The sequence below is a fragment of the Athene noctua genome, chromosome 2 (assembly GCF_965140245.1).
Source record: "Athene noctua chromosome 2, bAthNoc1.hap1.1, whole genome shotgun sequence".
Lineage (NCBI taxonomy): Eukaryota > Metazoa > Chordata > Aves > Strigiformes > Strigidae > Athene > Athene noctua.
This window is the reverse complement of record NC_134038.1, coordinates 892341-909926: the sequence shown is the minus strand read 5'-3', so window position 1 is coordinate 909926 and position 17586 is coordinate 892341. Positions and strand designations below refer to the sequence as shown.

General features: G+C 55.7%; 1 protein-coding gene across 4 annotated transcripts in view; it reads left to right on the top strand.

The window, feature by feature from the left end:
- The window catches only part of HSF1 (heat shock transcription factor 1), a 71897-nt gene that overhangs the window by 36365 nt on the left and 17946 nt on the right, over positions 1-17586 (top strand). For all 4 annotated transcript variants that reach the window (XM_074898279.1, XM_074898277.1, XM_074898278.1 and 1 more), the window contains exons 5-7: positions 12277-12352; positions 12949-13010; positions 14372-14468. In XM_074898279.1, the coding sequence (XP_074754380.1) occupies positions 12277-12352; positions 12949-13010; positions 14372-14468 (235 nt within the window). The remainder of the gene's footprint in view (positions 1-12276; positions 12353-12948; positions 13011-14371; positions 14469-17586) is intronic.

Genomic DNA, 17586 nt, shown 5'->3' with positions numbered 1-17586 from the left:
GTTTACAGGGAAACTTGACCTTCACCTCTTCATAGCACCCAGTAGTGATCCACGGTACCTCAGCGACCCACGGGCTTCGTCCCGAGCGCTGTGCTGGGTAGGGCAGCTGTAAGAATCACGGAATCCCAGGTCAGAAGGGACCTCAGGGATCATCCACCCCAGCCTTTCCAGCAAAAGCCCGACCTAGACAAGCCCAGCCCTCAGTCCAGCTGAACCCTAAAAGTGTCTGGTGTTGGGGAACCCACCACTTCCCCAGGGAGATTATTCCAGTGGTTCTTGTTGTGAAAAATTTTCCTTTTGTGTCCAGTTGGACTCTCCCCAGGAGTAACGTGTACCTGTCACCCCTCGTCTTTCCGTGGGGCTCCTTGTACAAAGGGACTCGCCACCTTCTTTGTAGCCACCCTGTAAACACCGGAGCATGGAGATAACATCTCCTGGCACCTTCTCTTCTCCAGTCTGGACAAACCCAATCTCTCAGCCTTTCCTCACGTGGCTGCCCAGCCCTGTGATCACCTCCGTGGCCCTTCTCTGGGCCCTCTCCAGCCTGGCCACAGCTTTTTCTATTATAGCAGGGACCAAACTGGACACAGGATTCCAGGTGTGGCCGGGCAGGCGCTGAGCAGTGGGGTAACGGCTTTGTTCTCTCAGCTGGTGATGCCCTAGGTGATGCAGCCCAGCACCCCTTTGGCTCGCTTTGCTGCTGCAGCACCCTGGTCACTCCCTCTCAGCTGTTTGTCCACCAGGAACTAACTTCTTACATCTCATGTATGGTTTTGTAACAGCATTTTGGTAGGAGAGAGCATTGCCAGTGAATGGAACGTGTGGGCAGTGAAGCTGCTGGGATGGACGTCACCGTGGAAGAGCAGCATCACGTGCGGGCTGAGCAGGAGGAGCAGTGGCCCAGTTCCCCCTTCCCGCTGCACTGTGGGGAAGCTGGAGGCCGAGGCACCGTAACTGGGCTGTGCGGGGCTGGGGGGCTGCAGCCAGGGACCTGTGACAGTGGTCACTGCAGCGAGGGCAGATCCCATCTGGAGCAGGTACCGTACAATAAACCTGAGGCTTTTTCCACAAATAGCACAGAATCCCAGAACCATCTGGGTTGGAAAAGCCCTTGAACTCCTCCAGCCCCACCATGACCCTCCCCCTGACCGTTCCCAACTCCCCCAGATCCCTCAGCGCTGGCTCAGCCCGACTCTTCAACCCCCCCAGGGATCCCGGGGACTCCCCCCTGCCCTGGGCAGCCCATTCCAACGCCCAACAGCCCCTTCTGCACAGAAATCCTTCCTCAGAGCCAGCCTGACCCTGCCCTGGGCAGCTTGAGGCCATTCCCTCGGGGCCTGGCGCTGGGGCCTTGGCTCCAGAGACTCATCCCCCCTCTCTGCCCCCTCCTGGCAGGGAGTTGCAGAGGGCCAGGAGGTCTCCCCTCAGCCTCCTCTGCTCCAGACTGAATCCCCCAGTGCCCCCAGCCGCTCCCCAGCAGACCTGTGCTCCAGACCCTGCCCCAGCTCCGTTGCCCTTCTCTGGCCACGCTCGAGTCATTCAATGGCCTTTTTGGGGTGAGGGGCCCAGAACTGAACCCCCTCAGCCAGGGGCGGCCTCCCCAGTGCCGAGCCCAGGGCTCAGATCCCTTCCCTGTCCCTGCTGGCCACGCCAGTGCTGACACAAGTGATGAGATTTTTTTCTCCAGTGAAAACCTGTTTCTCGTCTGCCCAGAGCTGCTGTTGAGCACGGAGGAAGCCGGTGAGGAAGGTCAGTCCGTGGTACCAGGGCAGAGGCAGCTGGTGAAGGGGCAGTCCTGCCCCAGAACCTTTTGAAACAGGAGGAAAGCAGGCTGGGCGCTCAGCTCCCTGTGCCTCTGGGTGGTTTAGTCCCCGTGCAGAGCCTTCCCTCTGCCCCTCAGAGCACGCTGGGTGCTTCCTTTTCTTCTCCTGGGCAAAAAGAGGACGGGATACTCGGCTGTGGGCAAACAAATGAGACTTGCCTTTGCTGTCTGCAGCCGGGGTGGCCAGAACTCTTTATCAAAAGAGTCTTCTGGAGGCAGTAGTGATCTATATTCTCTCGTGAACCAGCTCTGCCTGCTGGAATCGGAGCTAGATGAAGGAGCATCTTGTCCTCAGGGGCCTCGTCCCCGTGCAGCTGAGCAGCCATGGATGTCTGTCTGCATAGAAAGAGCCTTTTTTCTTTGTGCGCTGTACGGGGCCGGGCAGCTGGACAGCATCTGTGTGTTCCTGCTCGAGAGCCTGCGTCCCCCTCCGTGGTGTTCTGCCTCTTATTAACTGGCTGTTTCCTACTGAAAGAAGTGGTATTAGGATTAATTACAGCCCTGTTGCTGAGAATCTGCATCAGGCGGTTTTGTGGGGGCTCCACTTCTCAGTTCACTGGTACCCGTCTGGAAATAAAAAATTACGATTCGGCTTCGTTGCTGAATTTCCTTTCCAAAATACGTGAGACAGCGGCGAGCAGCGTTAAGTAACAGTGTCCTCCTGGTTCGGGTTTGGAAGTGAGACATCACTGTCAAGGCGCTGATTTCTTGTCGAGCTGCTGTAAATCTTGAGGCGTAGCCGTGTCTCGGGCAGGGGGGTGACGCAGCAGAGGCTCCCCGCGCCCGGCGGTGGGATTGCAGGAGCTCGGGAGTGGGCCTTGGAGAGTGCTCGTGCTCCAAGTGGTCTTCTCCAGCAGCTGTGTGCTCTTAAAAAGGTTTCTGGCATCCCGTTTCCTGGTGGGCTGCGGTGGTCTAAGAAAACTGTCACCTCTGGCTTCAGCCCTGCCAGAGCCCCCGTGCCCGGGTCGTGCCTGAAGGACCATCTGGTCCCACAAACAGTCCCCAGCCTTGCTGGGAGCGAGGAGCTGGACGTGGTGGCCCCAGGCTGCCCAGTCTGCTGCTCTTTTTGGTTTTGCCAGGCCTGAAACGCAGGCTGGGCTCAGCGCAGGTGTGCTGGGACACCGTCGGCTGCAGCATCTGCCACTTCAAAAGGGAGCTTTTGCAGTGGAAGGGAAACGAGGCTCCTGGAACTCAGTTACCGTGAAGCCTGATTTTCTGGAAAGAAGAACTGCATGTGCGTAATTAACGTTTTTCCCAAGAGGCAGGAGGGAAAAGGATACCTGCGTGCCGGGTCCTGGCCGCGGTGCCGCTGGGGGCCGGGCCAGGTTTCTGTGGTCTGCGCCGCCCTTCACCTTCGGTTTTGCGCTGGCTGCTTGGGTTTTGTTGGCTGAACTCTGGCTCTTCCAGCCTTGCGCTGAGACTGTGGTCCACGCTTTTATGACCTCTAAATTGGACAATTGTAATGTGTTGTTTTACGGCCTTCCTGTGCAAAGGTTGCGCGGGCTCCAGCTGTTCAGAGATGGGGGCCAAGATGTTCACTCTCCTACCGCGGCCTCCACATGTCAGGCTGGTCCGGGGGGACCTGGGCTGGCTCCGAGTCAAACATCAGCTTGATCTTAAAATCGCTTTGATGGCTTATAATGCAGAGTATAATGTGGGATCTGTGTGTTTTATCTACGCTGCTGCTTTTTATGAGCTTAGTCACTGCTTGAGATCATCTGAAGTCGGTTTTATTGGTCATTCCAAACCATAGGTTAAAGACCTGTGGAGTACTCGTTTTTCAGTGCAGTGATCTAAATCTGAAATTAATTACCACCACAGTCTGACATACTGATGTTAAAATAACTCAACCCAACTGGCATCTCTGAAGCCTGGTTTGTAGTCTAAGCTGCTTTCTGGCAAGTTTGTGTACGTGGTCCTAACAGGACTTTGTCCTTTTCGCTGCGGCTCTTTTCCAAGAGCCTGTTGTTCTCTTGAGAAAAACCTTTTTAAGTGTCTCCATAATGCTGTGGGAAGTTTAGATAATGATAACGTCCTTTGATTACAGAGGCAAAACCCCCTTCCACCTTCCTCGTCAATCCTGGGAAGGAGTCAAAGGTAAAAACAAGGCCAGGGAAGGAACAAACGCTCCCGCTGTGGCTCTTTCCTCTTCGCTGCTGGAGCTGGATGCCACGTGCAGGCACCTCGTCGGTTGTGGAGGCACCAGCTTTTGGAGCAGGTTCTCACTGTCCTGCCCAGCCCTCACCCTCACAAGTTGGCTTTTTCAGAGTATTCTGGAGGAAGAGCTGTTGGGAGTATTCCTGGGGCTTCTGTCGGGGTGGTGGTTTGAGACTGTGCCCCAAACCATCCAGGCCCGGGAGGACTCGGTCACTTTGCTCTTCAGCACCCTCCAGCCACGTAACTGCTTTAGGAGGTAAACAGGGCTGCTTTTCTCTCAATATTCTATTTTTTCTGAAGAAAACAGCAAACAGTTAAAAACTGCATTTACTTTCCTCTGCCCGTACTCACCTGAAATCCTTCAGAACAACATCTTGAATGAAACGGATTCTGCTGGCTCACTAAGGAGAAGAATAGTGCAGTGTTAAATAAAATCGGGTTTGATGTTTGATTTACATCTATATTTTGCTACTAGCGTGCCAGGGGGTGTTACTGCTGCTGTGGCCAAAGTTCAGCGGTTGAACTTCGGAGCTTGAACCTGTGGGGTTGTTTAGTCTGGAGGAGAGGAGGCTGAGGGGAGACCTCCTGGCCCTCTGCAACTCCCTGCCAGGAGGGGGCAGAGAGGGGGGATGAGTCTCTGGAGCCAAGGCCCCAGCGCCAGGCCCCGAGGGAATGGCCTCAAGCTGCCCAGGGCAGGGTCAGGCTGGCTCTGAGGAAGGATTTCTGTGCAGAAGGGGCTGTTGGGCGTTGGAATGGGCTGCCCAGGGCAGGGGGGAGTCCCCGGGATCCCTGGAGGGGTTGAAGAGTCGGGCTGAGCCAGCGCTGAGGGATCTGGGGGAGTTGGGAACGGTCAGGGGGAGGGTCAGGGTTGGGCTGGATGATCTTCAAGGTCCTTTCCAACCTAGTTGATTCTGTGATTCTGTGGTTGTCTTACACTGTGTCACCACAGGGACCTTAAAAGCTTTGGTCACAACCCTGCGCTCAGGTTGAAGAGTCTCCCTAGAACGCACAGGTTTGGTTGTTGTGGACTGATTTTCTGGATCAGCTCTTTAAAAAAAAGCTTCGTTTGGTGTAAGAGCCGCTCTGCCCATAGCTACCTTAGTCCGAGAGCTGTTGGCTGATTCATGTGACTTTTAATTGCACTTTGGAGTTGATTCGGGCAGACGTTCCATCTTTATTGACACAGGAGAACGGGCTCTTCCCGTGGTTGTATGAACTGAATATTCTGCCGCAGTTAAAATGATTTTAAAAGCTGTTAATACCAAACCCACCTCCTTGAGACCCTGCGCTTAGCGAGCGAGCGTTATCTGGAGTAACCTTCCGCGCTCAAGAGCATCTGTCTGTTGCCTTTTTGAAAGAATCCACCGATTTCCTCGGCTCTGGAGAACGCTGGCCCCGTCTGCGGGTGGTGTGAGAGCGGCTCTGCTGCCCAGCTCTCCCAGGGGCCGGGGCTCTCCTGGGCGCTCTGCAGGCGGTCACACACTTCTGTCAAGATGTTTTGCTTGAAAATTGAGATTCAGTCCTCAGCGGGCAGCTGTTGCTCTGCAGCAGGACTCTCCGTGGCTTTCCTCCAGCCAGACCTCCGGGGTTACGTGCACCCGCGTGCCCGCGGTGGTCGTATGATCAGCAGATTGAAAACCATTTCCCTGAACGTCCTGTTGATTTCGGCAGAATTAGTGAATTCAGAACGCAGAGTAAGGACGGGTACGATCGATTTAATGGCTGGATATTTAACTGCTGACACTTTGACAGCCACAGACAGGTAGGGAAAGAAAATTAGCATCAGGGCGAGGAGGAGGATTCTGGCCTTGTGCCGTGAAGCATTTCAGAGGCGACTGTGCCGGTGTGTTACGGTTCCTGGTGTTCTGTGGGACGTCAGTTTATCTGTGGAGGCAAACTTCGGAGGGCTGTGAGTTCTGCAATTAAATTGCCTTGTGCAGTGAAAATACTCCTCTGTTAAAACCATCAGATGACTTCTAGCTCTTTTGAAAGAGGGAACAAGTCCTTTTTCCCCCCGTACTTTTCATGATTTTGTAGAGCTTCTGACATATCCCCTTTGATCTCTTGGCCAAGCTCGAAGAACTCGCCTTTCTGCCGTCATTCCTCTCGCAGAGGTTGTCCGTGGTTTTGATCCCCCTGGTTGCTGACCTTTTTGTCCCGTGTCAGCGCTGGCCACGGCAGCAGGGGTTGGCATTCGGGGCGCTGGCGTGCTGCGGGTTTATTCAGTGGGAGCGTTTGTTCCTTCCCTGGCCTCGATTACCTCTGACTCCTTCCCAGGATTGATGAGGAAGGTGGAAGGGGGTTTTGCCTCTGTAATCAGAGGACCTTATCATTAGCTAAACTCCTCACAAAATTACGGAGAAGCTTAAAAAGATTTTTCTTTCTCAAGCTAACAACCTAATAACCCATCCTGTTGCTGCGTGGTACTAGTTTTTTAATAAAAGACTCAGATTGTGGTTAAGACCCCGACTTGAGCCTTGAGGAAACAAAAAGGTCTTTTGTCTTGTAAATATGATACAAAAACGCCTACCTCGTTACTCCAACAAAAGTAAATGCTGCTTTCATGATAGAGCAGAGGTCGTTAAAGCTCCTGAAATTGTTACCTTTAGGCATGTTGAAAAAGTGGAAACGGAGGAACTGAGAACAGGCAGTTTCTGTGGAGCGTTGAACGTCTCAGTATTTAGATCTACAAAACGCATGAACCTTTTCGTCTGCAAAGAGTAGCTGAATTTTCTGAACACCGGAGTCATCTGTGTCCTTCTCCATAAAAAGAAAACAGGATTCGTCTCATTAAGAGAAACTAAATACTTTGAGAAAGTGAAGAGATCAGCAGCTCTGGTCTGCTGCAGTAATGGATGCGCTGGGTGCTGACCAAATGCAGAACCGGGGCAGGGAAATAAGTATAAAAGACGGGGAAATCGCTTTTATTAGGAAGGTCAGACTTTCCCTTAATCTCTCTTCTCGTGTTACTGAAAACCAACCAGAAATGGTGTCTTTGTGCCCGGGTCGCGAGGCAGCGGGGCGCTGACTTCAGACCCGAAGCCGGGGCCTCTCGCTGCTCCGGGACAGGTGGGCTGCTGGAACCGACTCGGTCTCAAAACCAAACTTTGCCTTTTGAGGACGACTTCTCTTCCTCGTGCGCTGCTCCACCCCTCCGTGCTGTCAGCCGGGGGGTTGGAAAAGCAGTGCCGTCTGCGGGCGCTATCGCCGCCTCTGCCGCGGTCCGGCGCTGCCTGGGCTGCAGAAACAAAGTCCTGCCTTCTCTTCCGAGCTCCCTGCGGGTATGAAAAGAAAGCAAAAGCAGCACTGATGCCCGCTGATGCTTGCTTTGCATCCCCGTTCAGTCAGCAGAATGCGCACGGTCTCTCTTGGGGGGGCAGTCATTAATATTCCATGTTCCTGAGCTATTTCCAGACTTTAAAGCAAGAGCCATTTCCAGCTATTTTGCTCTTTCCCAAAGTGAATCCCCGCAAAGGTTATACCTGCTGGAGATTAAAGATTGGCAGCACACAGGACTCAAAATAGCTTTTTTTTAGGCTAGAAGCTGATTTAGTGCGAGCGAAGACACAGCTGCTTCCCTCCACCAGACAGCTGGTGTTACAGGGGTGACGGTCTGGGCCGTGCCTCACCCTGCACATCGCCAGCTCGGCCTTGGTAGTCTGGCTTGCCCTGAGCTCTGCCTCTGAGCCCTGCCTTCACCCTCCCTGGGTGGGTACCGGACCTCGAGGCATCCGAACCCTGCCCTCTGAGGCTTGCCTGCATAGGCGGGCTCCTCTCTGGCTGCACAGGCACCAAAGCCCAGGGCCCGGCAGCTCGAGATCAGAAAGCAGCTTAAAGATTAGTTTGAGCAAAGAAGAGTGACGGTTTGCAAGACACCGCAGGAAAGCTCTGAGGAGGGATTTCACTGCAGACAGGAGTTCGGTTTGGAGAAAGGGCTTCAGAACCACGGGGTCCTGATCTTCCAGCTCTGTTTTGGCCAGAACTCCCTGCCAGGAGGGGGCAGAGAGGGGGGATGAGTCTCTGGAGCCAAGGCCCCAGCGCCAGGCCCCGAGGGAATGGCCTCAAGCTGCCCAGGGCAGGGTCAGGCTGGCTCTGAGGAAGGATTTCTGTGCAGAAGGGGCTGTTGGGCGTTGGAATGGGCTGCCCAGGGCAGGGGGGAGTCCCCGGGATCCCTGGGGGGGTTGAAGAGTCAGGCTGAGCCAGCGCTGAGGGATCTGGGGGAGTTGGGAACGGTCAGGGGGAGGGTCAGGGTTGGGCTGGAGGAGCTTCAGGGGCTTTTCCAACCCGGATGATTCTGGGATCGCCAAGGGCAGGAGGGAAGGCTCAGGGCAGGCCCGTAGCGCTGCTCTCCGGGAGCAATCTCCTGGCACTGGTGGCACAGGCCAGGAGCTTCCTGAGATACAGGTGATGCCCCCGTACTTAATGGTCCTCGGCAGATTTGTTTTCCTTTGTGTGATTTTGTCCGGGGGCTCCTGGGATCCGGCAGCGGAGGTCTGCATCTTAATTACGCGGTGTCTGGAGAACCGTGTCCCTTTGTTTGTGCTGAATCTGCCAGCTGCTGACTTCAGCTGATATCCCCGGCCTCAAATCAGAAGGGAGAGGGAACAGTTGCTGCCTGTTCGCCTTCGCTTTGTCTTTTGACTTCACTGCTCTGGGGCACCGGGTCGGTGCTTTACACAACCCCCATTTATCGTGTCACGGTCGTGTCTCGGCGCGGCACCGCTCGGCTCAGGCCCGCTGTTTGCTGCTGGGTCCCGCTTCTTATTTTGGGGGTAATTTTCATCCACCCCCCCCCGTATCGCTCTCACTCATTTTTACAGCCGTAGCTACTGTGGTTTGTGCCCGGATTGAGATCACCCCGGGGGTGCAGCACCAGCCCCGGTGACAGGGTCGGGTGTTGCTCCCGAAGGCTAAAACCACCCTCAGCACGTTCTGAGGAGCCCTTAAAGCCTTTGGGTGTGTAACCCGGCGCTGTGCGGGGCGCGGGGCTCCCCCCGGACCAGCTGGTGGCACCGAGAGGGCTGGAAAACGGCCGCTGGGACCCCAGACTTTACCCCATGCCCACGCTCTGCCTAAATGAAGATCTTTGCCTTTGCCCGTTTATTTCTTTTCAAGCAAATACAGATGTAGCGGGACCCTTCAGATCTCGATTGGTTTCCTTGATTGAAATCCAGGTTTATTTTCTACATGCTCTTACCCAAAGCACTAGAACATCTGTGTGCTGCACGATGGAGGGATCCACCGCGTGCTGCAGCGCCGCTTCTAAATAAATCCCGAAGAACCTCGTGGCAGGAGATAAAAATATCGTAGGACAGAAAAAAGCTCAAATGCAAACTCCGTGGGCACGCAGTGTGCTCATACACGGTCGCAGTCACATGCTGCAGTGGCAAATCGTGTCTTTTTTAGCCTGAATCTCCAGCGTTCAAACCCCCAAAGCAGGGGATTTAGAAAACTGGAATTGAGGGTTTTTTCCGTGCAGGCTGTGCACAGCGCAGGCTGCGTTCTGCAGCTGAGTACTGGAGTTTACCTTCAGACAGAGGAAGATGACTCTCTTCTGTAGTTACCTGATTGTAAAAACCTGGTTTTAAGAAAAAAGCCGAGCAGCAGCACAGCCCCAGCGAGAGTGTGACAGCTTGCAAGCCTGCATTTTCTTTAAATTGCAAAATACCGGATTAAAAAAAAAAAAAAAAATAGTCATTTATTTCAAAAATTGCTGGCTGTGAAGTCAAGCGCGGCTTTTACGCCGAGTAATTTTATCTGAAAGGAGAGTAACGACCATTTTCCTGAGTGTATACTGGTAATTAAAGCTCTTTGGAAAGGCTGTTTTTCAAGCGGGATGGACGTTTCTCCTGAGGACCCTCGTCCGGCGGCGGTGATAAATGAGCGTCTCTCCTGGCTTCGGGAGATAACAAATGTCATTCTCTGCCTGGCAGAAGCGCCCGGGCGTCCCGAGCTCCCTCCCTACAGCTCTGCTCTTAAACTGGGGGACACTGGTTTTCTGGGGGGGGGGAGGATTCTGCCTGCAGAGCCCGTGCTGGGGTGTGGGGAAGGGGGAACCAGGGCCAGGCTGCGCTCGTCGGCCGGCTGCAAGAGAGAGGAGCCCCTTGTCCGCTGTTCCGAGCCACAAACCTTTTTTTCTGCGGCCACTGGGCCTGGTCCCAGGCTCGGAAAGGCCGGGGGGGCTGCGCAGGGCAGGGGGGGAGCCGCGGTTTAGGAGAGGCAGGTGCGGAGCAGGGTCGGGTTTATGCAGTCCCGTAAAGAGACGGTATAAACCAAAGGCTTCAAAGATGGTTTAATAACTCCCGAAATGAAAATGTTTGAAACCGACCCTTGTAAACTCTTCACCGGCATTTAATTGCCTCGTAAAACAGTGTGCTAAAGAAAGTATTAACGGGTTGTGGGGTTTTTTTGCTGCTCTCAGATCAGTTTAACCCTTCGGGGACCTCGTGTCCAGCTGTTTCCCTCCCGCAGCCTAATGAGCAGTTGCCACCTTCTTTCTCTGCCTTTCACGGTACATCACTGGCTCTGATCCACCAGCCCTTGACCTCTGGGCCTGGCTCAGGTGTGGCACGGGCAGCGCCCGGCGCTGCGAGGGCGGCTTCATCTCTGCCCCCCACCCTTGGGATTCCGGCGGCGGGCGCGGGGCTGCGGCTCTTCCCTTTGGCACACGGGGGCCCAGCCCTTCCTCGATGCGCTTTTCTGTCCCGAGGCGAATCGAGGAGCCGCGTTCAGATGGTCTGTGCCGAGGAAGAGCTTGGCTAATTTACAGACCTCCCCAAATCCCCGCTGGGGCCCGGAGCAGCAATCCTCCGTGCGCGTAATTGGCAGCTGGTGCGTGGGGAGCGATGGTGCAGCTGAGATAACCGCAGCTGTACCCGTCGATACGAGGGGGAGCCGGGCACCGGCTCCCGCCCCTGAGGCCCCTCGTGTCCCCACGCTGCCGGTCTTGCTGCCGAAACACCGACAGGAGCCAAAACGCAGCCCCTTGGTCGGGAGCTCGCCCCGTGCTGCGGGCAGGCAGCGCCGGCTGGCTCCCCGTTCCGAGGGGCAAACGCTTTCTTTACTTTCTTTACTCCGACATTTTTGATGCGTCGGCGAGCACAGGCCTGTTTCGAGGAAGTTGGAGTGATTTCGTGCGAGGTTTCCCTCGCTGAGGTTTTGTCACCCACCCTTTTGTTCTGCCGAGGGCTCGCCTTGCCCTTGGATCATAAAGCGCACCGGGGGCCCCTGGCCGCCCCGTTCTGGGCAGGCCCTGCCAGGCCCCACCATCCTAAAGGTGGTTGGACCAGATGATCTTCCAGGTTTTTTCCAACCTAGATGATTCCGTGATCCTGCTCCTCCTCCCTGAAGTCCAAGGGAAGCCATCCAGCCTCTCCCAGATTGTTACCGCTAGTTCAAACCCCTCTGGAGGGGATTAAAATCTGGCCTGAGCAGGAAAGATCCTGAAAAGTGGGGGGTGTCCCCCCAGAAAAGGCTGGAAGTGGCTGGTTTGGGTGCAGAGCGGCTCTGTGGCGTTGAGATCACATCAGTGCTGCGGTCAGCTAAACGTGTAACTCAAACCACATCACCTGTGAGCAGCTTGGAGCTCTCGTGGCTTTAAAAATCGGAGAGAACGTTGCAGGTTTATTGCTCGTTTCTCCATTGTCTTTTATGTTCACAGAACGCACAAAGCCCATCGTTGCTGTTTTCGTTTACAGGCGTAGAAAAGCCAAACAGGGAGCTCTAAAAAGCGTCAGGAGTTTGGGAATTGCTGCTGCGTGGCGGGGAGGGGGGGAACCCGAGGGGCAGGTGCTGTGCAGCCGCCGCTCCGTCCCGCCGCAGCCCAGGTCTCTGCCGGGACCCTCCTCGCCTTCCCCCCCGCCCCAGCCCCTCGGTCTCTAGAGAAGCCGATTTATAACCAGCCCTGCGTGCACCTGGGCCAGATCAAGGAGATTGAGCTGGGTCACCGGGGGCCTTTCCACAAGGGCACCCTAATGGCTTGGAGCAGATGTGAGCTGCTCGCTCGCTCTGGGCACGGCTCTGGGTTACTGCCCACGTGTGAATAGCTGCCGTTCCCGCAGCCCCGCCAGCTCAGGGGATGGCAAACGCCGACTTAATGAACACAATTTCACCCGCGGCCCCAGGAGGTTGTAAATGAGCCAGTATCTGGAGATGTCGGCAAATCCCCTGCCGCGGTTTTCCGACTTGCCCCGCTTTATTTGCTCTGCCTGAGAGACCGCGGGTTTTTTGTTGTGGTGGTTTTGTTGGTTTGTTTTTTTGGGTTTTTTTCTCAGATGGCTTTTTTTCTTGTCTTGCAGCGAGAACGAGGCGTTGTGGAGGGAAGTAGCCAGCTTGAGGCAGAAGCACGCTCAACAGCAGAAAGTTGTCAATAAGGTAAATCCCGACCTTCCGGACGGGGTGCTCGTGGTGGCGAGGCCGGATCGGTGGGATGCAGCGGCGTTAATTCCGTTCAAGAATAATTTTAATCACCGTGTTTTCTTCCTGTTACGATTCTGGAAATCCAGCAGGGAGAGGCTAAATTTGGGCTGGCGCTGTTACCAATGCAGAGCTGGGCTGGCTGCTGCCTAATGGCCTCAAGCTGCCCAGGGCAGGGTCAGGCTGGCTCTGAGGAAGGATTTCTGTGCAGAAGGGGCTGTTGGGCGTTGGAATGGGCTGCCCAGGGCAGGGGGGAGTCCCCGGGATCCCTGGGGGGGTTGAAGAGTCAGGCTGAGCCAGCGCTGAGGGATCTGGGGGAGTTGGGAACGGTCAGGGGGAGGGTCATGGTTGGGCTGGAGGAGTTCAAGGGCTTTTCCCGCCCAGATGATTCCGGGGTTCTGTAGTGGTTTCACCCCCAGCCATCACCTTTGTGCTCAGGTTTGTGGTCAGCGCCGCCGTGTCCCCGCTGCCCAGCTCAGGCTCAGCCCAGAGCACAGATCGCTCCCAGAATGACACACACCGTAACAGCTTTTCTTTTTTTCTTCTCCTCACAGCTTATCCAGTTTTTGATTTCATTGGTGCAATCCAACCGTATTCTTGGGGTGAAGAGGAAGATGTAAGTCTGCATTTCTACATCCAGAATAAAGATTCCCTGTCTGAGAGAATAAAGAGAGGATCAGCAGAGTGGGTCCCCCAGATCTCTGTCTCCTGTAGCAGCCTTGCCAGTGGGGTAGGACTGGACAGCGGGATCACTGGGATCATGTGAGCCTTCCAGTACTTGCTCCAGCCAAAACCAGTTAACGCTGCTATGCACCTCGTACCCAGAGGTGTTTGTGCCCGTGCGGAACTCTCGGCAGCGCCCGTAGGGAGGGCCGGGTCCTGCGCTGCCCAGACAGCCCCTGGGCACCACCCTGGTTATTCGTTTCACCCAAGGGAAACCTCGGGCCGTCCCGAGCGGCCTCCTGTCCCCACAGGCTGCTGTGACACCATCACAAAGGAATTACACCTGTCCCCACCTGTGCTGGGGGTTGTTTTGCCCCTTGCTGGTTGTTCTGGATGACCAGTCGGTGCCCTCAGTGGTTAAGAACGTCCCCAGGTTAATGTGCTTTTGACCAATTAATAGTTACTTGGTTTTGTCCCACTGTAGCACAACCCCTTTTCCCTCCTCAGCCTTTACATGTGTTTCTCCTCTTGGTTCTCACCCGACCCTGTGCTAGGCCGAACGGGCCCTGCTCTTCCAGTCTCATCCTGTGGGATGAGCTTCTCCTCCACCCCATTTTTTACTCTTGTTCACGTACAAACTGGGAGATAACTCAGCCGTGTGCCTGTTCCTGCCCCCGCGTTGCCTGTCGAACCGCAGGGCTGTCCTTTTGTGTTTGAACAGTGCCCAGCAGCACCATATGGCAGACAACACCACAGCAGGCTCGATTATTATTAATGAACATAGTGGTTTATACGGTGATAACGTCCAAGACATGCTGAAATGATTTATCTTGTAAGGAGAAAGGGCTTCTCCACAGTACTCAAGTACTTGAAAAGGGCCACAGAAGTGGCTGTGTCACAGCTGACCACCCGTAATCCATCTTTGGAGCAGTTGGCCGTGGAGAATGAAGCCAAGCAGAGCGCTGACAATACAGGCCTGCGGGAGGAGGTGACCAGGGACTCTAAAAAAAGTCCTCTGAGGCCTCAGTTTTTCCATTTCTGCTCAACAGACCTGCCCGGCGTAGCCCAGGGGCCGGTCACGGGGGCTGGTTGTGTTCTCTGCGTCGTGGGGTTGCCTGCTCTGCTCCTCTGGCGCAGCCGCCCCCGTGGCCACTCGCCCCTCCAGAATGCCCAGACCTTCTTGGGGTGGGGGCAAGTACCCGGTTCTGGGGTTTGGGGGCCGGGGGGTGGATTCTGCAGGGCAAGGGGGAGAGGTGGTGCCCAAGACCCGGTGCCGGCAGTAACTCCGGTGGTGTTTGGGAATTTTTTTCACAGCCCCCTGATGTTGAACGACAGCAGTTCAGCACATTCCATGCCGAAATACAGCCGCCAGTACTCCCTGGAGCACGTCCACGGCGCATCCCCCTACGCAGTAAGTGCGCCGGGCCTGGGAGCGGGGCGACGGGGGACGCGGCTTCCTGGGAATTTGGCTCTTCTCCAGTGGGTCTTGCCTTTGTACAACCCTCCGCTCACAACCTCTTTGTTTGCTTTGGCAAAAGATTCGAAGGTGGCAGCTGTGTTCTAGCTCAGCCAACGGGGAGAGAGGGCTGTTCGCTGGTGATTTCCCCCCGTAGTTGTGCCGGGGCAGAGGGTTTGGCCTCGGGGTTGTCTGAATTCCACGGGAAGCGGTGATGGATGGAAGTGGTGCCTCCTTGCTTGGCTTCCATCAGCCAGCTCGGGCCGTGGTTTGGTTTTGCAACAAAAAAACGCATCGGATGTTGGTCAGTCTATGAAACATTTGCCTACTTAATGTGTGCCCGCGTATAATTTGCGTTACTCCTTCCAAAGAAACCTGCTTTCAGCCAGGGGAGGTGGTGTGGGGCAGAGCCTGGCTGAGACACAGACCTGAAGTAGCCAAGACCCAAGCGATGGGGCTGAAATTGTGTCCGTGGAAGTAGTGAGCCAAACGGGAAGAGCAGAGTGTGCTCAGGAGAATCCCCGGGAAAGCAGGTTGGGTGGAACTTTAGACTAGATATTAGGAAGGATTTCTGTGCAGAAGGGGCTGTTGGGCGTTGGAATGGGCTGCCCAGGGCAGGGGGGAGTCCCCGGGATCCCTGGAGGGGTTGAAGAGTCGGGCTGAGCCAGCGCTGAGGGATCTGGGGGAGTTGGGAACGGTCAGGGGGAGGGTCATGCTTGGGCTGGAGGAGCTGCAAGGGCTTTTCCAGCCCGGATGATTCTGGGATTCTGTGGAACTGGAGGCACGGGGTGAGAGCAGGCAGGAGCTGTCGGGGTGAAGGGCTGCCCCCCAAAGACCTCATGGGTGCAGAGTCCAGAGGAAAGGCCGTCACGGCTGGATGTGGGCGTGTTCGGCCTCATGACGGTGGGTGAATGTCTCGGCCCCCACAGAGGGTTACGAGGCGGGTGAATCTTGGGTTCCCCGAGAGGCTGGGAGCGGTGGAAGGGGCAGTCCCTGCTCTGCAGAGCTCGGCTCGGAGAAATGACGGTGCTGATGCTTCGTTAACTGACAACTTAGTGAGTGAACGGAGACAGTTAGGCAACAATCAACTGGTAACCTTCAATCAACCAGCAACCTTGGATCAACCAATAACCTTCAGTCAATGGGTAACCTTCAATCAACTGGTAACCTTCGATCAACTGGTAACCTTCGATCAAATGATAACCTTTGATCAACCAGTAACCTTCAATCAACTGGTAACCTTTGATCAACCAGTAACCTTCAATCAACTGGTAGCCTTCGATCAACCAGTAACCTTCAATCAACCAATAACCTTCAAGCAACTGGGAACTTTCCAAGAGTGAATAAAGGCACTTTGGCGATGAGACAATTTTCCTAACAACACGTCAACGATCACCTGATCGCACAAAACTTATATAAGTGAATATATGTAAGAGAGAGCAGAAGAGGAAAGAGGGGAGGGGCAGGAAAAGGGGAGCCCCCGCCCTTGGCTCCCGCGGTGTCGTGGAGTAACAAGCTCAGTCCATAGGTGTTGGGTCACAGACACACGCGGGGTGTTGCCTTTATATAACGTTTCCTACGCCTGTGCAATAGCTTGTTCCAGAAGGTTCTCGGTGACTTGTCCCCCCGCAGTGAGGTGAGTTCTGTCTCTGGGCACCGACGGGAGGCAGGGAGGGGTAAAGAAACGGCCCATCAGCCCCTCTGCAGAGCTCGCTCCGCTCTCCCCCCGCGGCGCGTCCCGCTCGAGTTGTTTGAGGCTTCCTCTTCTCTTCGCGAGCAGTTTGTTGGGTTTTTATGAGCAGTTTGTGACAGCGAATGCCGTGTGTCCCCCGCTGCCTCGCTACGGACGTGGCCTCGGGGACACGCTGACACATTCTGGGAGTCTGTAAATGTACCCTCCGGGCTGGCCTCCGAATTGCTGCTGGTTCCCGGGGAATCCTGACGCTGCGTCTACACTCTCCCCCCTTCTGATGCACTTTTTGATGCGTGGCTTCCCGTGGCCAACAAACACGAGGAGTTTCTTCCAAACCCTTCTGCTGGCTCCACATCCTCCTGCAGACGAGCTCCCTCCGTGTGTTGAGTTTGCTCAGCCTCGAAAGCCAGCGGAGGGTGGCGGGGTCGCTTATGCTCATCTCCCGACCCACGAGCTGCAGCGTCGCCTGCACATGAACCCTGTGTCAGACACGGTGCTTTGAACCCCCTCGCGCTGCGTGTGCCTCGCACCCTGGGCTCTGACCTTCCACGAGGGCTGGAGGCCGCGTCCCGTGCCCTGAGGGCTACAAAACCTCACTGGTGGCACTCCCAGAGGCCTGCCTGGTCAGCACTCGCTGCTGGTCTCTGCTTCTAATCGCCTCAGGCCTCTGCTGACCCTCTCAATTTGCCCCACCTCGATTCCTGGGTTCAGTTTTGGGCCCCTCACCCCAAAAAGGCCATTGAATGACTCGAGCGTGGCCAGAGAAGGGCAACGGAGCTGGGGCAGGGTCTGGAGCACAGGTCTGCTGGGGAGCGGCTGGGGGAACTGGGGGGGTTCAGTCTGGAGCAGAGGAGGCTGAGGGGAGACCTCCTGGCCCTCTGCAACTCCCTGCCAGGAGGGGGCAGAGAGGGGGGATGAGTCTCTGGAGCCAAGGCCCCAGCGCCAGGCCCCGAGGGAATGGCCTCAAGCTGCCCAGGGCAGGGTCAGGCTGGCTCTGAGGAAGGATTTCTGTGCAGAAGGGGCTGTTGGGCGTTGGAATGGGCTGCCCAGGGCAGGGGGGAGTCCCCGGGATCCCTGGAGGGGTTGAAGAGTCGGGCTGAGCCAGCGCTGAGGGATCTGGGGGAGTTGGGAACGGTCAGGGGGAGGGTCATGGTTGGGCTGGAGGAGTTCAAGGGCTTTTCCAACCCAGATGGTTCTGGGATTGTGCCTTGACACGGCTGTTTTCATTTTAGATGCTCTGTTTGATCCGGTTCCTATCGGCTCTGGGGAACTGCCCCACTTTAATTCGGGGTGTCTCCCTCGGGCTGTGACACCCCTGGCCTCGGGAAGCCACCTGGTGGTTTTTGGCCAAAGCCGTTGGGTGAATCTTTACACTGAGCC